At 39.2% G+C, this 15,401-nt stretch overlaps 1 protein-coding gene across 1 annotated transcript in view; it reads right to left on the reverse strand.

Moving 5' to 3' along the window:
* Positions 1-1,668: 1,668 nt before the first annotated feature.
* The window catches only part of ppp2r5a (protein phosphatase 2 regulatory subunit B'alpha), a 30,297-nt gene continuing 16,564 nt past the window's right edge, over positions 1,669-15,401 (reverse strand). Inside the window, exons 3-13 of the mRNA XM_004083439.4 lie at positions 12,803-12,904; positions 12,609-12,701; positions 8,728-8,858; positions 7,040-7,099; positions 6,278-6,386; positions 5,941-5,994; positions 5,744-5,794; positions 5,543-5,662; positions 5,331-5,458; positions 4,139-4,240; positions 1,669-3,555 (exon numbers count right to left, since the gene is read on the reverse strand). Coding sequence (XP_004083487.1) covers positions 3,321-3,555; positions 4,139-4,240; positions 5,331-5,458; positions 5,543-5,662; positions 5,744-5,794; positions 5,941-5,994; positions 6,278-6,386; positions 7,040-7,099; positions 8,728-8,858; positions 12,609-12,701; positions 12,803-12,904 — 1,185 coding nt within the window. The 3' untranslated portion in view covers positions 1,669-3,320. The remainder of the gene's footprint in view (positions 3,556-4,138; positions 4,241-5,330; positions 5,459-5,542; positions 5,663-5,743; positions 5,795-5,940; positions 5,995-6,277; positions 6,387-7,039; positions 7,100-8,727; positions 8,859-12,608; positions 12,702-12,802; positions 12,905-15,401) is intronic.

The following is a 15,401-nucleotide window of genomic DNA, read 5'->3' on the forward strand; positions in this document are numbered from 1 at the left end:
ATTAATGGATTATTCAACCACCTCAACCTATTCTCAAAATCTTTACATTACATGAATCATAAGAATGTCCAGAAATTGTGTAAATTATTTGATCTATTTAAACTTTTGTAATAGACCCTTACTTTTAGTGATTATTTTTTAAGTTATATTTGTTTACATATTTGGGTTTTCTTTGTCTACCTTTATCTCAGAATTGATATTGTTGTCATTGACAGACATGCGGTGGTTGTTTGTTGAATATTTGCTTCAATAAAAAAAAAAAAAAAGATTTTTTTTGGGTGCATTCCCTGCGGGCGCCACAAGGGGTGCTCGCGGGCGCACTGGCGCCCGCGGGCACAGGGTTGGTGACCCCTGGTCTAGTGGGTCTAGATGACCCAACTCCCAACGTTAAAGTGCCTAGGATAGCACAAGGGTTGTTAGCACTTTGGGATCCTTCTGGACCTTCTGGAGAAGGTGGTCTGGGTCTCTCCACTAGTCTGCTCTCCCCACAAACTGAAGCAGATGAAGATGGATTAAAAGCTGAATGTTTGTTAAGAAACTCAACAATACGTAGTAAAAAAAAAATTCCACTGATGTCTGTGTTCTACTGCCTACATCATTTTATTCAACGCCTACCTAAAATTGGTTTTGTGGGAATAGCAAATTGTATTTGAGGCTTTAATTGTAAATCCATGTTGAAAAGTGAGCCATATTTTTCAAAAATTGGATTTCAATCAAAAGTAAAGACACACTTATCTACCAGGGACACAATTTGGAAACTTTAAAAAATAAAGTTTAGTGCAAGTGAAAATAAAAAAAAATATGAGTCTGAATAGAACAGTCAGTGCAGCCCAGTAACCCGTTAGACGAAATGCCAGACTGTAGTCAAAGCAGTGTAATCATTAAACGGCATCAGCTGTGAACATGCAAAGCGTGTGAAATTCTGATGACTTACTGAAGGAAATAGTTGAATAAAAATAGAAGAGCAGACAAAAGACATTCCCTTCTGTTCAGTATTGTGTCATGCTTCCATAACTACAGATAAAAAAGATCAAATGATTATTTTAATATATTCTTACTATTGACAAGTGAAATTTCAAGATATCAAACCAAAATTTTAGACAATGGTGAGTCGTAGAATTCAGCCATTTTTATGCTTACCGTACTACTGATGCTCATGAAGGAAGTTTTAACATTTCCAGTTCCACTTATCTACCAGCAGGGGGTGCTGCCACACAAACAAAGTCAGTTGTGCCTGCAGATATTGGAACAAGTAAATGTAGGCTTTATAAAGGGAGGAGTTTCAGAATCAACCTGCTTTTGTTACCAATTAAGACACTTGACTCTTTAAAGAATATTATTTTATTTACAAGAAAAGCTCGTTAAGATGAATATATTAATTTGAATTTTCATTTTAAATGAGCATTTTTTGTCTTATCTGATTTGATTCCATCTAGCAACAATATTAAATATTAAAATTTTAAATGAAATATAACTACTCATAGCTGTTGCCTTCATATGAGGGTAGTCAAATTGGAAAAAATCCCAAATTTGTCCTTTCGTTTCCTTGAAAACCAATTAATTTCTAACCCAAAACTTTATATATTTGCACCATCTGCTGACTTTCATCACACATTGCAACTCATGCAGTGGAAAAAATAAAAAATAAAATGTACAGAAACAAAAGAGTAGAAAGATAAAGTAGACTTTATTCGATGGTGAAACCTATAGAAGATCTGTGATTACAAAACAGGTTCCCAACAGTTTCTCCGAGGCTGGAATGCTGGACTGACAGAAAGGCATCAGGGACAACCGGACCTAACAGAAACCCAAAGGAGCTGAACAGACAGTGAGGTCCAGACAGGAATATGGTCCCTATCATCAATCATCTCCGACATGCAGAGAACATGACCACATTTTACAAGCTTCATCAAAAAACTTTACAGGCTTACAGAGCAGACGTGGCAAACAGGCATGATGGTCAAGAGGACTTGATGGGGATTTTCTTTAATAGCGCTGAATGATTTTTTTTTTTTAGGGGGGGGGGGGGGGGAGTTCCTCGGTAAACAAAAAGCCTCTTGTGCCGTATCAAATACCAGATAAGTGCTGAGATGAGTTCAAACCTTGGCTCTCAGCCCCATTATTCTCCAATAAGCACTGACTACACCTCCCTCAACCACAGAAGCATTAAACTGAGCAGAAAATCTGGCGGGGAGTGGCATTTCCCTGTAAGCAGCCCTCAAACTTAGCATTATTAAACGTACATTCAACATCCTTGATCCAATTTGACGTCAGTTTGTAGATCTTTAAATCGTTGTAGATCCCTGTGATTAAAGCAACGGCTGTTTTCGTAAAGAATTATCCTCCTTTATGCATTAAAAACTGCATTCAAATATAAAAAGAAGAGATTTCCGCAGCACTTTTGGCGTGCTTACAGCTTGATTCAAAAAATTGAGTAGTGGCCTGTTTCCAACAAATTGGAAAAATGTCAAACTATTTCTTTAAGTAAATTAAAAAAAAAAAAGCTTAATCTTTTAAAGCCCTTCCTCAATACTTCAACATGAATAACGGTATAAATATAGGCACCTACTGCTTTAGCTTCATGTTTTCACCCAGAAGAAAAATATGCATCACGTTAAACAAAAAAATAGTTTGAAAAATATATTTTTTCTTACGTGTTAATTCATATTATAAAGCAGAGTCACTCCCAGAGTCAGTGGTTAGCTTAATCATCTCCCAAAAGGTTTCTTCTCTACATAAGGAGGTGTCCAGGCTTATTCTGGTCCTTAAAAATCAATCCTCTCTACATATAAATGGGTCTCTCTGTAAATATAAATATATATATGGGGGTTTCATGTATAAGGATCTGGTCCCATCTGCACAAAACACTCCCCAACATCTGATTTCCCCCCCCCCCCGTTGAGGTTTGCACCCGAGTGTTGGCAGCGACGAAGAAAAAGCACATTAAAAACAGACATCTTTAAATAGCTATTGACCTCTTCTAAATGGAGAACAATCAGAAACATTAAATTAAAGTCATTATTTTTCTCCCGTCCCATGTGTCACACGTTGAATAATACAACAAGAAAAAAGATCATCAGTTAAGAAACTAAAGGTGAGAGGAGATATCTTCAGACAATGTACTGCAGCCACAACATAACATCCAAAGAGAGTCTGGAACATATACATTTCTTTACTGCCAAAGAACCACTGGCACTCGCTAAAGTAGATTTATTATACTGCTGAGGTGTCGTTTGTGTCGTCTCCGTTGCGCCTCCCCACGACGGTCCAACAGTCAGACCGTTAACGGAACCCCAAAAAAGAAAAACTGGTTTCTACTGTCATTTGGCACATGGGGTGCTGTCTTCAACTTCCACAGTGACGGCAAGGTCTTTGTTGCTCGGGGTGGAGGTGGCCTCCTGGCTCTCGTTGTTATTACTGTTGTTGTTGTTGTTGTTGTTGTTTTGGACACTAGGGATACTGTGGCTGTTGTTCTGGACCAGAGGAGCGTTGCCCAACTTAAACTGATCCAGTTTCTTCCACAGCTCATCCCTCTCCTGCTCCTTCTTCTTCTCCCTACGAAAACAAACAGTCATTTTTTAAAGAAAAAGATCCGATTCAAAACAGATATAAAGAGCTTGGAGATTCAATAAACAAACCATTAAGTAAAAAAAATAAAAATAAAGATGCAATAAGCAGAAGAACAGCTCTCTGGGTTTTAGAGGATGGAGCATCCCTGGAAAAGAAATGTGGGCTTTCACAAGTAAAAGCTTTTTTCTCTATGGCGTTTCACGTGTTTGAGGAAAACAATTGGACACCTTGATACTAGACTGTATGACGAACGGCAACTCTAACATCCTCAGCTGTGTGTGACATCACTTTAGCCTCTTAAATAGAAAACTGTGAAAGCAGGAAGAATAGGCTGCAAAATCCAAAAAGCATCCACTTTGCTCCTGAATGTCCAGATTGGTCAGAGTAAATGCAAAACCTCCTCTGACATATCGGAATCTTCAAAAACTCTTGAGTTGTTGAGGGTCTCATTCATCGTGGATCCAAGCAGCATCTTCACCTGGGAATTCTCCATTTGCATCAAGACCAGGTCGGAGTTCTTTATCGTAAACATAGGCTATTATACATAAATAAGGTCTTTGTGACAAACCTTTGCCTTTCTGCTTTATATGAGGATGTCAGCTCGTCAAACAGCGTGCAGTTCATTTCCATCAGCGTCTTCAGCACATTGTAAACCAGAGCTACAATCGTCCTGAAACACAGCAGACACTTCCTTCAGATACAAAAATGACACGGCTTCGGTTACAGTGATCCCTCGCTATGTCACCCTTTACTTTTTTGCAGTCTCGCTGTTTCACTGATGTGCAGTGTTGCATGTTTTTTTTTTTGTATCCTTCCTGACAGGCTGGAGACTTTGTCAATCATTTCTTCCGTGCCGTACAGATGTGTGCAGCTCTCCAAATCTTCGATTGCGAGCAGATCTTTGTTTTCATGCGATAAAATTGGGGATTTTTCCACAAAAGTTTAAACTTTAAGAGTTTAAACAAGAGAGACGTGTAAAAATGTTCATGTCTGTCTGAAAAAAAATGTATAAAATGTGCAGTGAGGGGTTTTAGAGCCTTAAAACTTCTGTAATCCTAATTCACAGATTAAACCAAACGCATGTTACTTTTAGAAAGCAATTCCCAGGATAAACTACAGACTGCTGGATATCAGAATGTATATTTTTTTCCTGGACTTTAAAGGCCTATTAGCAATTTTAAGCTACATGTTTACGAAGCAGATACAGTTGGTCAGATTCTTAACTTTAAAATAATTATCAATAAGAAGTTACAAGATTCTGTTTTTTTTTTAAGAAAAAACTTGTGTGATCAAATAAACACTTTTACATTTTTTAGAAAGGGACTCTTTAAATGTCGTCATTTTTCTTTTTAATTAAATCAAAACATTAAAATCCAACTTTTGCACATACTAGAGCTTCCGAATTTTAGTCATTCATGATCATTTTCACCTAAAATTATTAAGAAAGTGGTAAAAAGAAGGTGAAAATGCCTGAACGAAGGAGAAAGTTTATGGAAAAATGTTTTTTTATTTCACCTTACACATTCATACTAAACAACCCGAGCCAAGCCGTGCTGGGGCACCATTTCGTCGGCAGTGTGTACATGTAAACACAGGCTTAGCAGTTCTTGCAGATATAGCAACACATTTCCCTGCAGGCAAAATAAACCAGGAGTGTCTGATGATGCCAGACTTCTCGAAATGTTTTTCTCCTTTTTTTATTTATGCAGTAAAATGCTGTAATTCTGAACATTTTATGGGTATTATATGGATGAACATACGGATTCCAGTGCTCCTTAGAGATTCTATACAGGCTGCCAAACATGATGGGGAGAATCTTGTCGATGTTCTCCTCGATGAGGCTGAGAATGTAGTCATTGTTCCAGAAGTACAGAGCGCGCTCTGCTACCTGTGAGGACAGGAGAGACGGGATCAAATTTGTAAAGCATTTGAGGTTTGAATAAAACCAAAAAACAAAAAAAAATGAGAGTACCTGAAAGTGTGCATTAGCCACACACTTAGAAATCTGTTTGAACAACGGCTCCTGGACTTTTTTGAATTGGGTTGGTTCAACGACGTCCAAAATCTCTTCGATTTCACCCAGGAACATCACCTACAACACATAATAAAAAGAAAATAATTTTTCACAGCAGTCGCAAAAATATGGGAGTGCACATGAAAAGGAGCTAAATACCTCCTTCTGGCTGCAGGTCTTGGGCCAGTACTTCAGCAAACCCCGGATCACCTGCAACGAAAAGCAGGGGATTTCTATTCTGCATTTATTTGAGTGGGTGGTTTTTCCATCATTCACTACAACATTTCTGCGGTGCAGACTAATCCAGAGCTGGAGATTCTGTGCATCGAGTGGGAGGGAGGGTAAAAAAGATGTACCGGCTCTGTGAGCGTGGGATCCTTCTCCAGGAACTGGACCACGCAGTACGCCAGCTGAGCGGCACAAAGGACAAAATTAATAAGTAAACAAAGGCTGTTTTACAGAAGAAAAAGGACATTAAAGAGAAAAAAACGAAACCTATAAGGATGCAGTTGGATTTATGCAAATATTTAAATCAGTTTTCACTGTGACCTCAAATAAAACTCTCCTTAAAAAAGCTGCATAATCGAACCGATGCATATCCTTTGTGCAAGACAACAGACTTAAAAGACTTCAAGATAAAGATGCAAAGCAATCTGGTGCTGTTACAGAAATTAAAAGAAAAGCTGCTTCTACCTGTGCGTGGAAAAGGGCCAGGCTCTTGGCTGTATGCAGCGGGATGAGCACCTTCATCAGGAACTGCTTGTGCTCAGCCTTCAGAGGCAACGCAAACCCATTGATGATACTAGAAACAAGCAGACAAGAGAGGATTGTAAGTTACAGAACACACAGAGAAAACCAGGGCTTTAAACGAGCAATGAAAAGGAAATATTATAAAAGGGTTTTTAAAGCTGTTCCAAAAAAACAACAGTGAGGGAACGCAGTAACCATGCACTAACCTTACTTTTTTTTTGAAAAATTGAGGAAGTGGCAACTATAAAAACAAAGTTCCAATGAGGAAAATAGTGTTTTATTTGGTCAAAAAAAACTTCTAATAATTTGAAGTTTGGCCTAAAATCACAAAGGTTAATAAATTCCCTCCAGGTCACAATGGTTAAACGTTGAACTCTGCCTCGACTTTCGACTGCATCCCAAAGATGAAGTCTTGCTTAAGACATGGGGATTATTTTTATAGATTGGACTAGACAGTGCCACAGTTATTATGAGAGCCTTTGAGCTTAACAGTAAATGCAACAATTTTTTATATACATTTTTGACTATGCTCTTATATATTTGCTGTATGGTTTTATTATGAGAAATAATAAATGTAAAAAAATAAAGAAAAAAAATGTTTATATCTGAAGAAAAGCAGCAAATGCACAGATTTTCAAAGTTGCACAGGTTTGTGTCTCTGATTTAAAAGCAACAATCAATCAAATAATCAATGGGGTTTGTTACCTTCCCAGAATTTCCAGTAGCTCAGCAACACCGTTGAAGTGCTCCGTTTCATATATGAACCTGCAGAGTCAGAGCAAAAGTCTACATTATCACAACGACACAATAACATTTCTGAATAAACCTGAAAATGAGGATCAAATTCGCCTGTATGCTCTCATATTGTTGAGAAATAGACCAAACAATATTTACAGTCTAATAAGCCACGCTTCATTTATTTTTCTCTGCAGGGGATACTGGTGTATCCCTGAACCGATGCAATGTACAAAGAGAGTCTGTCAACTGTGGCCCTATTTATATCCGCGGTGGCAGATGGTCAAAAACCGGTGTACCCGTTTTGCCACCTCGCTGGTTGGAAATGACATCAGGTGTCCCCTGTCTGGGTCTTGTACAGCTCTGTGTCACACGGCAACAGGAGCAGTAAAGCTGCAGCACGCCTGACCGAACACGGTTACCGCTGTCCTGACGCAAAAATGGAAAGTTAAAATACATGTTTGCATCCGCCACAAGCAGAAACTCGGACTCAAACTCTGCAGCAGCCCAACAGTGCTGCTGGTGTCTGCATTGAAAAAGCATTTTTTGTCCAAAAAAAAAAAAAGCCCTTTGTAAACAAGACAGCGTCTTAGGACTAGAGGAGATCATGAGCCAGCATGAGCGATAGCTGCACTGCCTCATTAATGAACCTGCTGTTCCGGCCTCAGCGTTTGACCATTCATTAAGGCTCGGCTCTGCAAAGTGTCCTGGTTCGACTGTCCCCAGAGAATGGGCTTCTGTGAAAGACTGAGTTCTTCCCCTCCCGATTTGAGTCCTTTTGTTGAAAACTGGCAGGAAGAAGTACAAAGAACAGGTTTGCTGGGTGTCTGCAGATTTACAGACGTTCCATTGAAAAATAGTTAAGACTTTTTCTTAAGAACACTTAAGAAAGAAATGCATCTACGTCCGTATGTAATGAATCAAACAGCTGGAGTCTGCCGTTTCTTCCTCTACACATTTAAATAATCTTTGGGCAAACCATGCAGTTTGCTTCATAAGTACACAAACCAGTTTAATTAATATATTAATGGTAATATAGTAGTAATCCCCATTCTCAAGCCATTTCTCAATGAATTTGAACTTTCCTACTTTCCTGCACAGATGAGCATGAGCTAACTAACTGAGGTTAAACGACTTACCACCAGTTCACAACCTTATGACAACCATATGACAGAGAAATTAAGACAATTTAAAAAACCCACTTGTGAGGTATTAAAATTATTATACACTTAAAAGATATAAAAAATGGATCCTGCATGATATAAGTCCTTTAAAAAACTGTAATTTTTAGGACATTGTTTCTGCAGAGCGGTAGTAGTTCAATAAAAATCAGCCTCCGATTTGCGGGTGGGACTGTTACTGATTCACAACGATTTGAAAAAGAAATACTCAGAAATGCAATTTTGAGCATAATGTTCTTAATATATGTCCTACATCAGAGAAATGCCACAAGGACATTTTAAAAACGCCATTTTTCATCCGAATGGGTCTTTAATCCATATTTTTGGTCAATTTTTTCGATGCAGGAAAAAAAAGTGTTAGTTATGACCAAAACAACCCTTTCCTAAATCCTCTAATTTATACTTCTTTCATTATGGCCACACTGATCTCCCTCCCAATTAAGAGTTTAAAAATGAAAATGACAAAGTGAAACTGACTGCAAGAAAATGTTGTTGATCTGCTTCCTGATGAAGGCTCGCAAGCCGAGGAATTTTCCATAAATCCGATGCAGGATGGTCTTTAGGAAGTCTCTCTCTCGTGGATCCTCGCTGTCGAAAAGCTCCAGCAGCTGCACAGACGGAGGAAAATACAGTATTCAGAACTACATCTAGCATTTTACAAACAAATGTGAATCAAACTCCACACGGCGGATGCAATTTATTTGTTGAGAATGAATGTAACCATAAGAAAGGGGTCTGTGGAGGCAACTTTTTGACTGAGAGGCTCTAAACCCATCAGCTGTGTACGAGGCCGGAACAGACCACCAAACACAAAAACAGTGCCAACTGTGTTGACATATTGGCTGCTCAGTCAGTGGCATAAAATCTGGCTTTTTCCTCTGAACGCAGGCGAATCAAAACAGCAGCGCTGCGTGTCTGCGAAACAATAACTTAACTCTGTGGAGCTGGAACTCTCCTCTGTATGTTTATCACTCCAAGAGACCGACTTTGGGGATTATTATAGTAATGCTGCAGTGACTTGGCTGACTGTACAGCAGCCATGTGTGCAAACACATACATGAATATTCCCTCCTTATTTTCCCAGCTCCTATCCAGCATGCACAATGCATTTGTCGCAGATAATGCAAACAGCTTTGAAAGCATAAAGCAGCTATTTGCAGAAACGATTGATGAGTTATGTAATTTAGTTGAGACGGGAAGGGCTTTTTTTAAGGCCTCATCTAGCTTTGGGGTGAGTGCTCATCTTCCACTAGTGTGTCATCAGGTGACAGGTCTATTTTTAACCCCGGACACTTTCAGGAAAGGGGCTTCATCGTGTCAGTCCACGCAGATGAAGCTACATTTGCATGAAGCAAAACAGGAATATAACAACATGTCTCAAGTGCAGATTGTGATTTTTGTCCAACAGCCTCTGAACTTTGGAGCCCTAAAGATCCACGATGGAAAAGATCGTGGGAGCTCGTCCTCAGAAACAGATGCTCTCCAGAGGGGTGCAAATGACAGCGCCTTGCCAACGCTGTATTCATGCGGCTGAGAGATGTCAGGCACAAACGACATCTGCTGCCATGAAACAGCTCCATCACAGGAGGCGATGAGATGCCACCAGGAGTGTTTCTGGAGGCTGAGCGGACACTTTTCACCCCGCCTCACATTTACTTTACCGTGCTGAAAGCAGAATTGTTCATTTATTGAAGAGCGACGGCTTACGTAAGAAGCCGGGTGAGCATTAACGCTGATCGATAAGCATGAAAAGGGATACGGACACGGGGCCCGTCTGCTTTCAAATGGAAGTTGCTACAGTGCGATACATTCATGCTGCATCCGCCCGAGGTAACGTCAATATTCAATCACGCAAGGTCACATTAGGACTTGAGCTCTCACACTAACCTTACCAGCATCTGATCAACAATTCTGATCAACAATTCCCCACTTTAACCCGAAATCTTTACAAACATTCAGCTGGATTTTTTGGAAGAAACCTGGACTAAAACGCAGCAGAACTGCATCTTGCACATGATCGAAACGACTGGTTTTCTAATTGAGACTCAAAAGGTCCCAGCTTCAGGATGGAGAACATCATTTCCAGTTGAAGCACAACACAAGCAAATTCCTCAACCGTGTCGTACAGGTTTAACAACATTAATCGCCCACACACAGTTTGCGGTTCAGGAAAGAGTAAATGAAAACCTCCTGCATTACTTCATGCTTATCATCCCAGCTTGTGGAGGCTGAGACGGGCTCGCTCACGTGGTTCAGGTTGGCTTCTCACCACAGATATTCAGATATTAACCTGATTAAGGAAGTGCTCGATAAACGGATCATTTAACATCATAGTAGGCCATGACATCAGTGCACTGCACTCAAATGGGATTTGAAAGGTTCCTCCTACTTTAGATGAGCACAAAGAAAAGAGCTTTTTGTTTATTGGTGAGAGAAAATAAAACTGAAACTAATCTAAAGTAAGAATCTCACTTTAAAAAGGAGATTTGGTGCAAATTATTCATTAGAATGCTCCATTAGTCAAACATTGAATTTTTAACAAGAAATTATTAATAAAAAATAATAATATTTTTTTAAGTATCATGATTTTTATGATTACTCTTGTTTTAACAATTAAGCCTCTATTAATTGTAAATTCTTGTTTTTCACGACTGGTGTACCGTTCAGTAGTTGTATATTCCGTATTCATAAATTTCTTAATTTCTTTAATCAGACTTTATAACTCCTCTGTAATTGTCAGAGCTGTCCTCACAAACTTGCATCAATGCATCATCCCAGGTGCCCTTCAAGCTGTCTTTTACATTAACTGGGTATTTTATGTTCATGTATGTATGAGTTTCTTCCCTGCGCATTTGCTACTACAACGTAATTTCCCTGCAGGATTAATAAAACTAATCTTAATTTTATTGAGTGTCATGGCAGTGATGATCAGCTTTACTTGACAATTTATCACAAAACTCTAAAAAAAGAAGAAGAAAAAAAGCCTCAAATCCATCCTGGACACGTTCCCATGACATGTTGCTCAGAGGTTTCTATCCCCAAGACGAAATCCAGTTTCTGCAACAGCTGGGCCGAGTGAACGTTGCCGGCAGACCCCCAAAGAAAAGACAAAGACCGAGTTGGCAACGACAAACCGGTATCATACGCTGTCCTGAAGACGTTAGGACTTTACTGTTCACTCTTCGTTGGATTTGCCTGATCATTTCCAAAGAATCTGCCTCCCTGCACATCTCAAAGGGATCCCATAAAATGCATTCCCATGCTGTGTTTATTAAAACATGTGATGTTAGCCAGACCTTTTTCCCCTGCCTTTATTTCCATAAAACCTCGCCGCTCTTCTCTTTGCTTCAAACACATTTCCCTTTTCTCCTTGTGAAGCGTAAACAACAGGTAGCTATTTAAAGCCCCCCAAGCAACTACACTTGCATCACGGAAAGAGGGACCAGGCACCTCGAATGTGGCTGGGCCAACATTCCAGGTCTAGAGGCGCCCGCTTGATTATGAACCACAGATTTCTGCAGAGGATCCTGAAGCACAGCCTGTTATTGGTGTGATTCCCAAACCTTTTGCAGGCCACGGATCGATTTAACCTTAGACAATAATTTCAACCTGGATGACGCTGAAGTGGCCAACTTCCTCTGTAAATTATATTGTTTAAACTTTCTTTGAACACTGGATTTTATTTAGGAACCATTATAATGTGAAATTGATTTTTCCTTTATCCCTAACTGTCACAATGGAAGCTACAAGCCTTAAAATAGCTCAATTAAACTGTTTTTTGTTTTTTTAAAATAAAATTTACATGAATCCATTGCTTGAGTAACTTTATTAGCAGCATCCTCATAACATAAGATGCTGCATATGCATTACTTTTATGGTGTGTGGGAATGCAGCTTTTTTTATTTTGAAGTCGAAGGGTCTTCTTCTGTTTCATTATTGGCTCTTCTCTGTGAAAATAAACTTTTAAAGTTAACAAAAACCCTTTTCTTTTTGGTCAACTTTGTTAGCTTGGTCGTTTCAATTTGGCGCAGTCGCTTTAAGAAAGTAGTGGAGGTATTTTTGACTTGTGACCAAGCGACTTTACATGCGTCAAGAATGAGATGTGGTGAAGATAATCTAGTAAATTTTCAAAAATGAAACTTCCTTCAGAATTAGAATATTTAAAAAATGTGAAAATGTGGGTTTTTATTCTGTTTTTTTCTCTGCGGCCTGATGTCAACTGTTTGGTTGGGGACCACTGATTTCAGGGACAATATTTGCTCACATTGAAAACTAAATTGCATTTAACGCTAAAAGCAGCTTTAAACAAAATGCCTAAGAAATATTTTCTGAAAGTAAACAAACAAAAGCGAACCTACCTGAAGAACAAACTTCTGATCAATATGCCGCTTTGCAATGCTGGGCTGAAAGTCGGGATTCTCCAAGAAGCGGAGCAGAAATTCATAGACAAGCTGGAATATCAAGGAAAAAAAAAAAGAAAATCAACATTTAACTACAGTTCAAGTCTCTCAAAGCTGGAGTGGATGGATCCAGTGAAGCACTGGGTTCTTACTTGCATGTGAGGCCATGAAACCTCTAGAGTGGGCTCGTCCTCCTCCGGATCAAAATCTGGATTGTCGCTTGGCGGAAGTGCGCGGAAAATATTTGTGCAGATCTGCAGAAAAAAGAAAGAATCCCAAACTCAAACAAAACTTTTGAAAAAGATAGACTTTTATTTTTCTGTTACACAACCGACGAGTGTGTTTGCTTGTTTCATTCTGATCGAAGCGGGTAAAGTTTATCTTTGCGATCAACACGGAGAAGCTTTCTATGCTAATGTTTAACATCAGCAACGACAAAATGAAACGGGCTTAATTTATATTTGTGCTTCAAACATCACCACAGCTCCTAGATAGAGGCCCATTTGTCAGCACGAGATGTTTCTTACTAAACAGAAGGCAGCTTGGTAAAACCATCACTTATTCGGCATTTGTCACAAGCCGTATTAAAATTCAGAGGCAGAAACAATCGCACAGACAGGTCACTGCCACTGCCATCCCACTCTGTTATTTTTAGCAAAAGGTTGTGGCACATCCACGAGCAGCGGGGAGCTGGAAAAGCCAGTGTTAGGTGATTAGATGCACAACGTCCTGCTGAAGTGAGAAAGGCAAACATCAAATTAACTATTGGCAGCTGGAAAATCCAAGCGGGCCTATCGGGAGAGGAAGGTGGAAATGAAACTTCCCGAATTCTGATCTGCCGCGTCAACAAACAGCTTCTGATTGAGCGCCGTTTCATCCCAAGCTTGCAAACACAGATGGAAGATGTGGAAAAACATAGCTGCAGCTTCAGTAAAACACCTTGATGTGAAAACAATTCTAACATTAACGGTGCTAAACTGTGTAGAAGATGTCAAAATAAGAGTTTATTTTCTGTGCCATCTATTCTGAATTCTCTGTAAATCTTATGGTTCATCAAAACACACATTGGAGTTTTTTGCTATTTTTATTTTGGTAGCAAAAGCAGGTGAACTGATCTCAGGGAAATTCAGGACAGGCCTCAGAACGGCGGTCTAACAGCATATCTGCTTTAACAGCAGTCTCTTAGCAACCATGCACGCGCTGTTGGTGGCTTGGATCATTCAAGAAGCAGACTTACAAAGTCTGGATTCATTTTTGTGACCTTCACTGATCTTAACTGATGTTATCAGAGAGGTTTGGTAACTTTAGGGACCTATTTTGGCTGCAGTGCCAATTCCTTTTCAAACATTTCAGATAGTTTTCCCTAAAGCATCCAATTGAAACCTGATGATGATGTCCACATTTAATCATAGTTCATATTTCTACCAGGGTATTTGAGTCTATCCACTTCATGGATGACCTGACCTCTCAACTCGACTGTTTTGCTTGTTTCCTTTTCTAGATCCAGAAAAACAAAAAGCATTCTGATTATTTTGAATCTTTCAAAGAGTCTGGGTTTAAACCAGGCCAGGAAACACGACAGTCGGAACAAATCCACCATGATGTAAACCAAACCACATTTAAATCTAGTTAACTTAAAACAAATCCTTTAAAAAAAAAAGTCCAAGATTTCCAGAAAGCAGTAGATTACATAAAACCACCACACATTAAAAACAAAAAAGCAAACTTATTTAATTATTTTTGTCAATGCACGATAAAAAATAACAACCCACAGTGGGGGGCGTCTGTTATTTTTATATCAAGAAAAAGGGAAAACAGTTATTTATGTGTGAAAGTTATGTAGGAGGACTGAGAAAAGCAGAGAAGCAGGGAAAAAACTAGAGGAGATTCACTAAAAATGAGATGCTGAAGCAGCTTATGGGTGATGGCAACCAACACCTAGCAACAGGCTGCTCTACATGAGAGGAAAGGCCAAAAAGGTGCAAACACTGATTCTGTAGAAAATGGGACAAAATTCTATTTTTTTATGCAATTTATTTGGAGCTACATTGACAGGCAAACTCAATCCCCCTTTGGGCAACCACCTCTTTTTCTTTAAAGAAAAAAAAAGCATACTAATAGAAGCAAAATCTCCTTTGATGCAAATAAGAGACTTTGATGTTTATACCTCTGAAAACCCCAGTGATCAAAGCTGCAGCCGAATCAGGAGCAGCACTTAAAGAACTCATTATTTCATTGTCCTCTAACGCTAAGCAGCGGATGACGGGCCCGGCTTTCTGACATTTTAGCTGACTTTCACCTCAACTCTGTCAGAAACCGAGCCATGAACCAGTTTCCTGTCACTTAGCACCTATTTTTCTCATCATGCTACAAACAAATTACACAATTAAAAGAGTCGGACAGTACAGATCCATTTATTGTAAAGCTTTGGCGTGCCACAGTTTGGAAAATTCAACATTTAAGCCTCTAAACAGTCTAGATACCTTAGCACAAACGCCTGTAGTAACAAATCTGCTCAAATGCTCGGTTATAACTTAAAAATTTCAAAGAAACCTCAGTCAATTACCCACAACTAAGATTTCAAAGAGGAAAATCACAATGGTTGAATCAATAGTTGTGCAGTGCAGCATGGAAAAACAACCTACGTTCTCCGTCAGTCATTTAAATACTCCTTGACTCAGCTCAGGAAGTGCTCACTCATATCCATCATAATAATCTCTAGTGTGGACTGAATCACTGCAGCACTGACTG

The sequence above is a fragment of the Oryzias latipes genome, chromosome 24, assembly GCF_002234675.1.
Source record: "Oryzias latipes chromosome 24, ASM223467v1".
In the NCBI taxonomy this organism is placed as follows: domain Eukaryota; kingdom Metazoa; phylum Chordata; class Actinopteri; order Beloniformes; family Adrianichthyidae; genus Oryzias; species Oryzias latipes.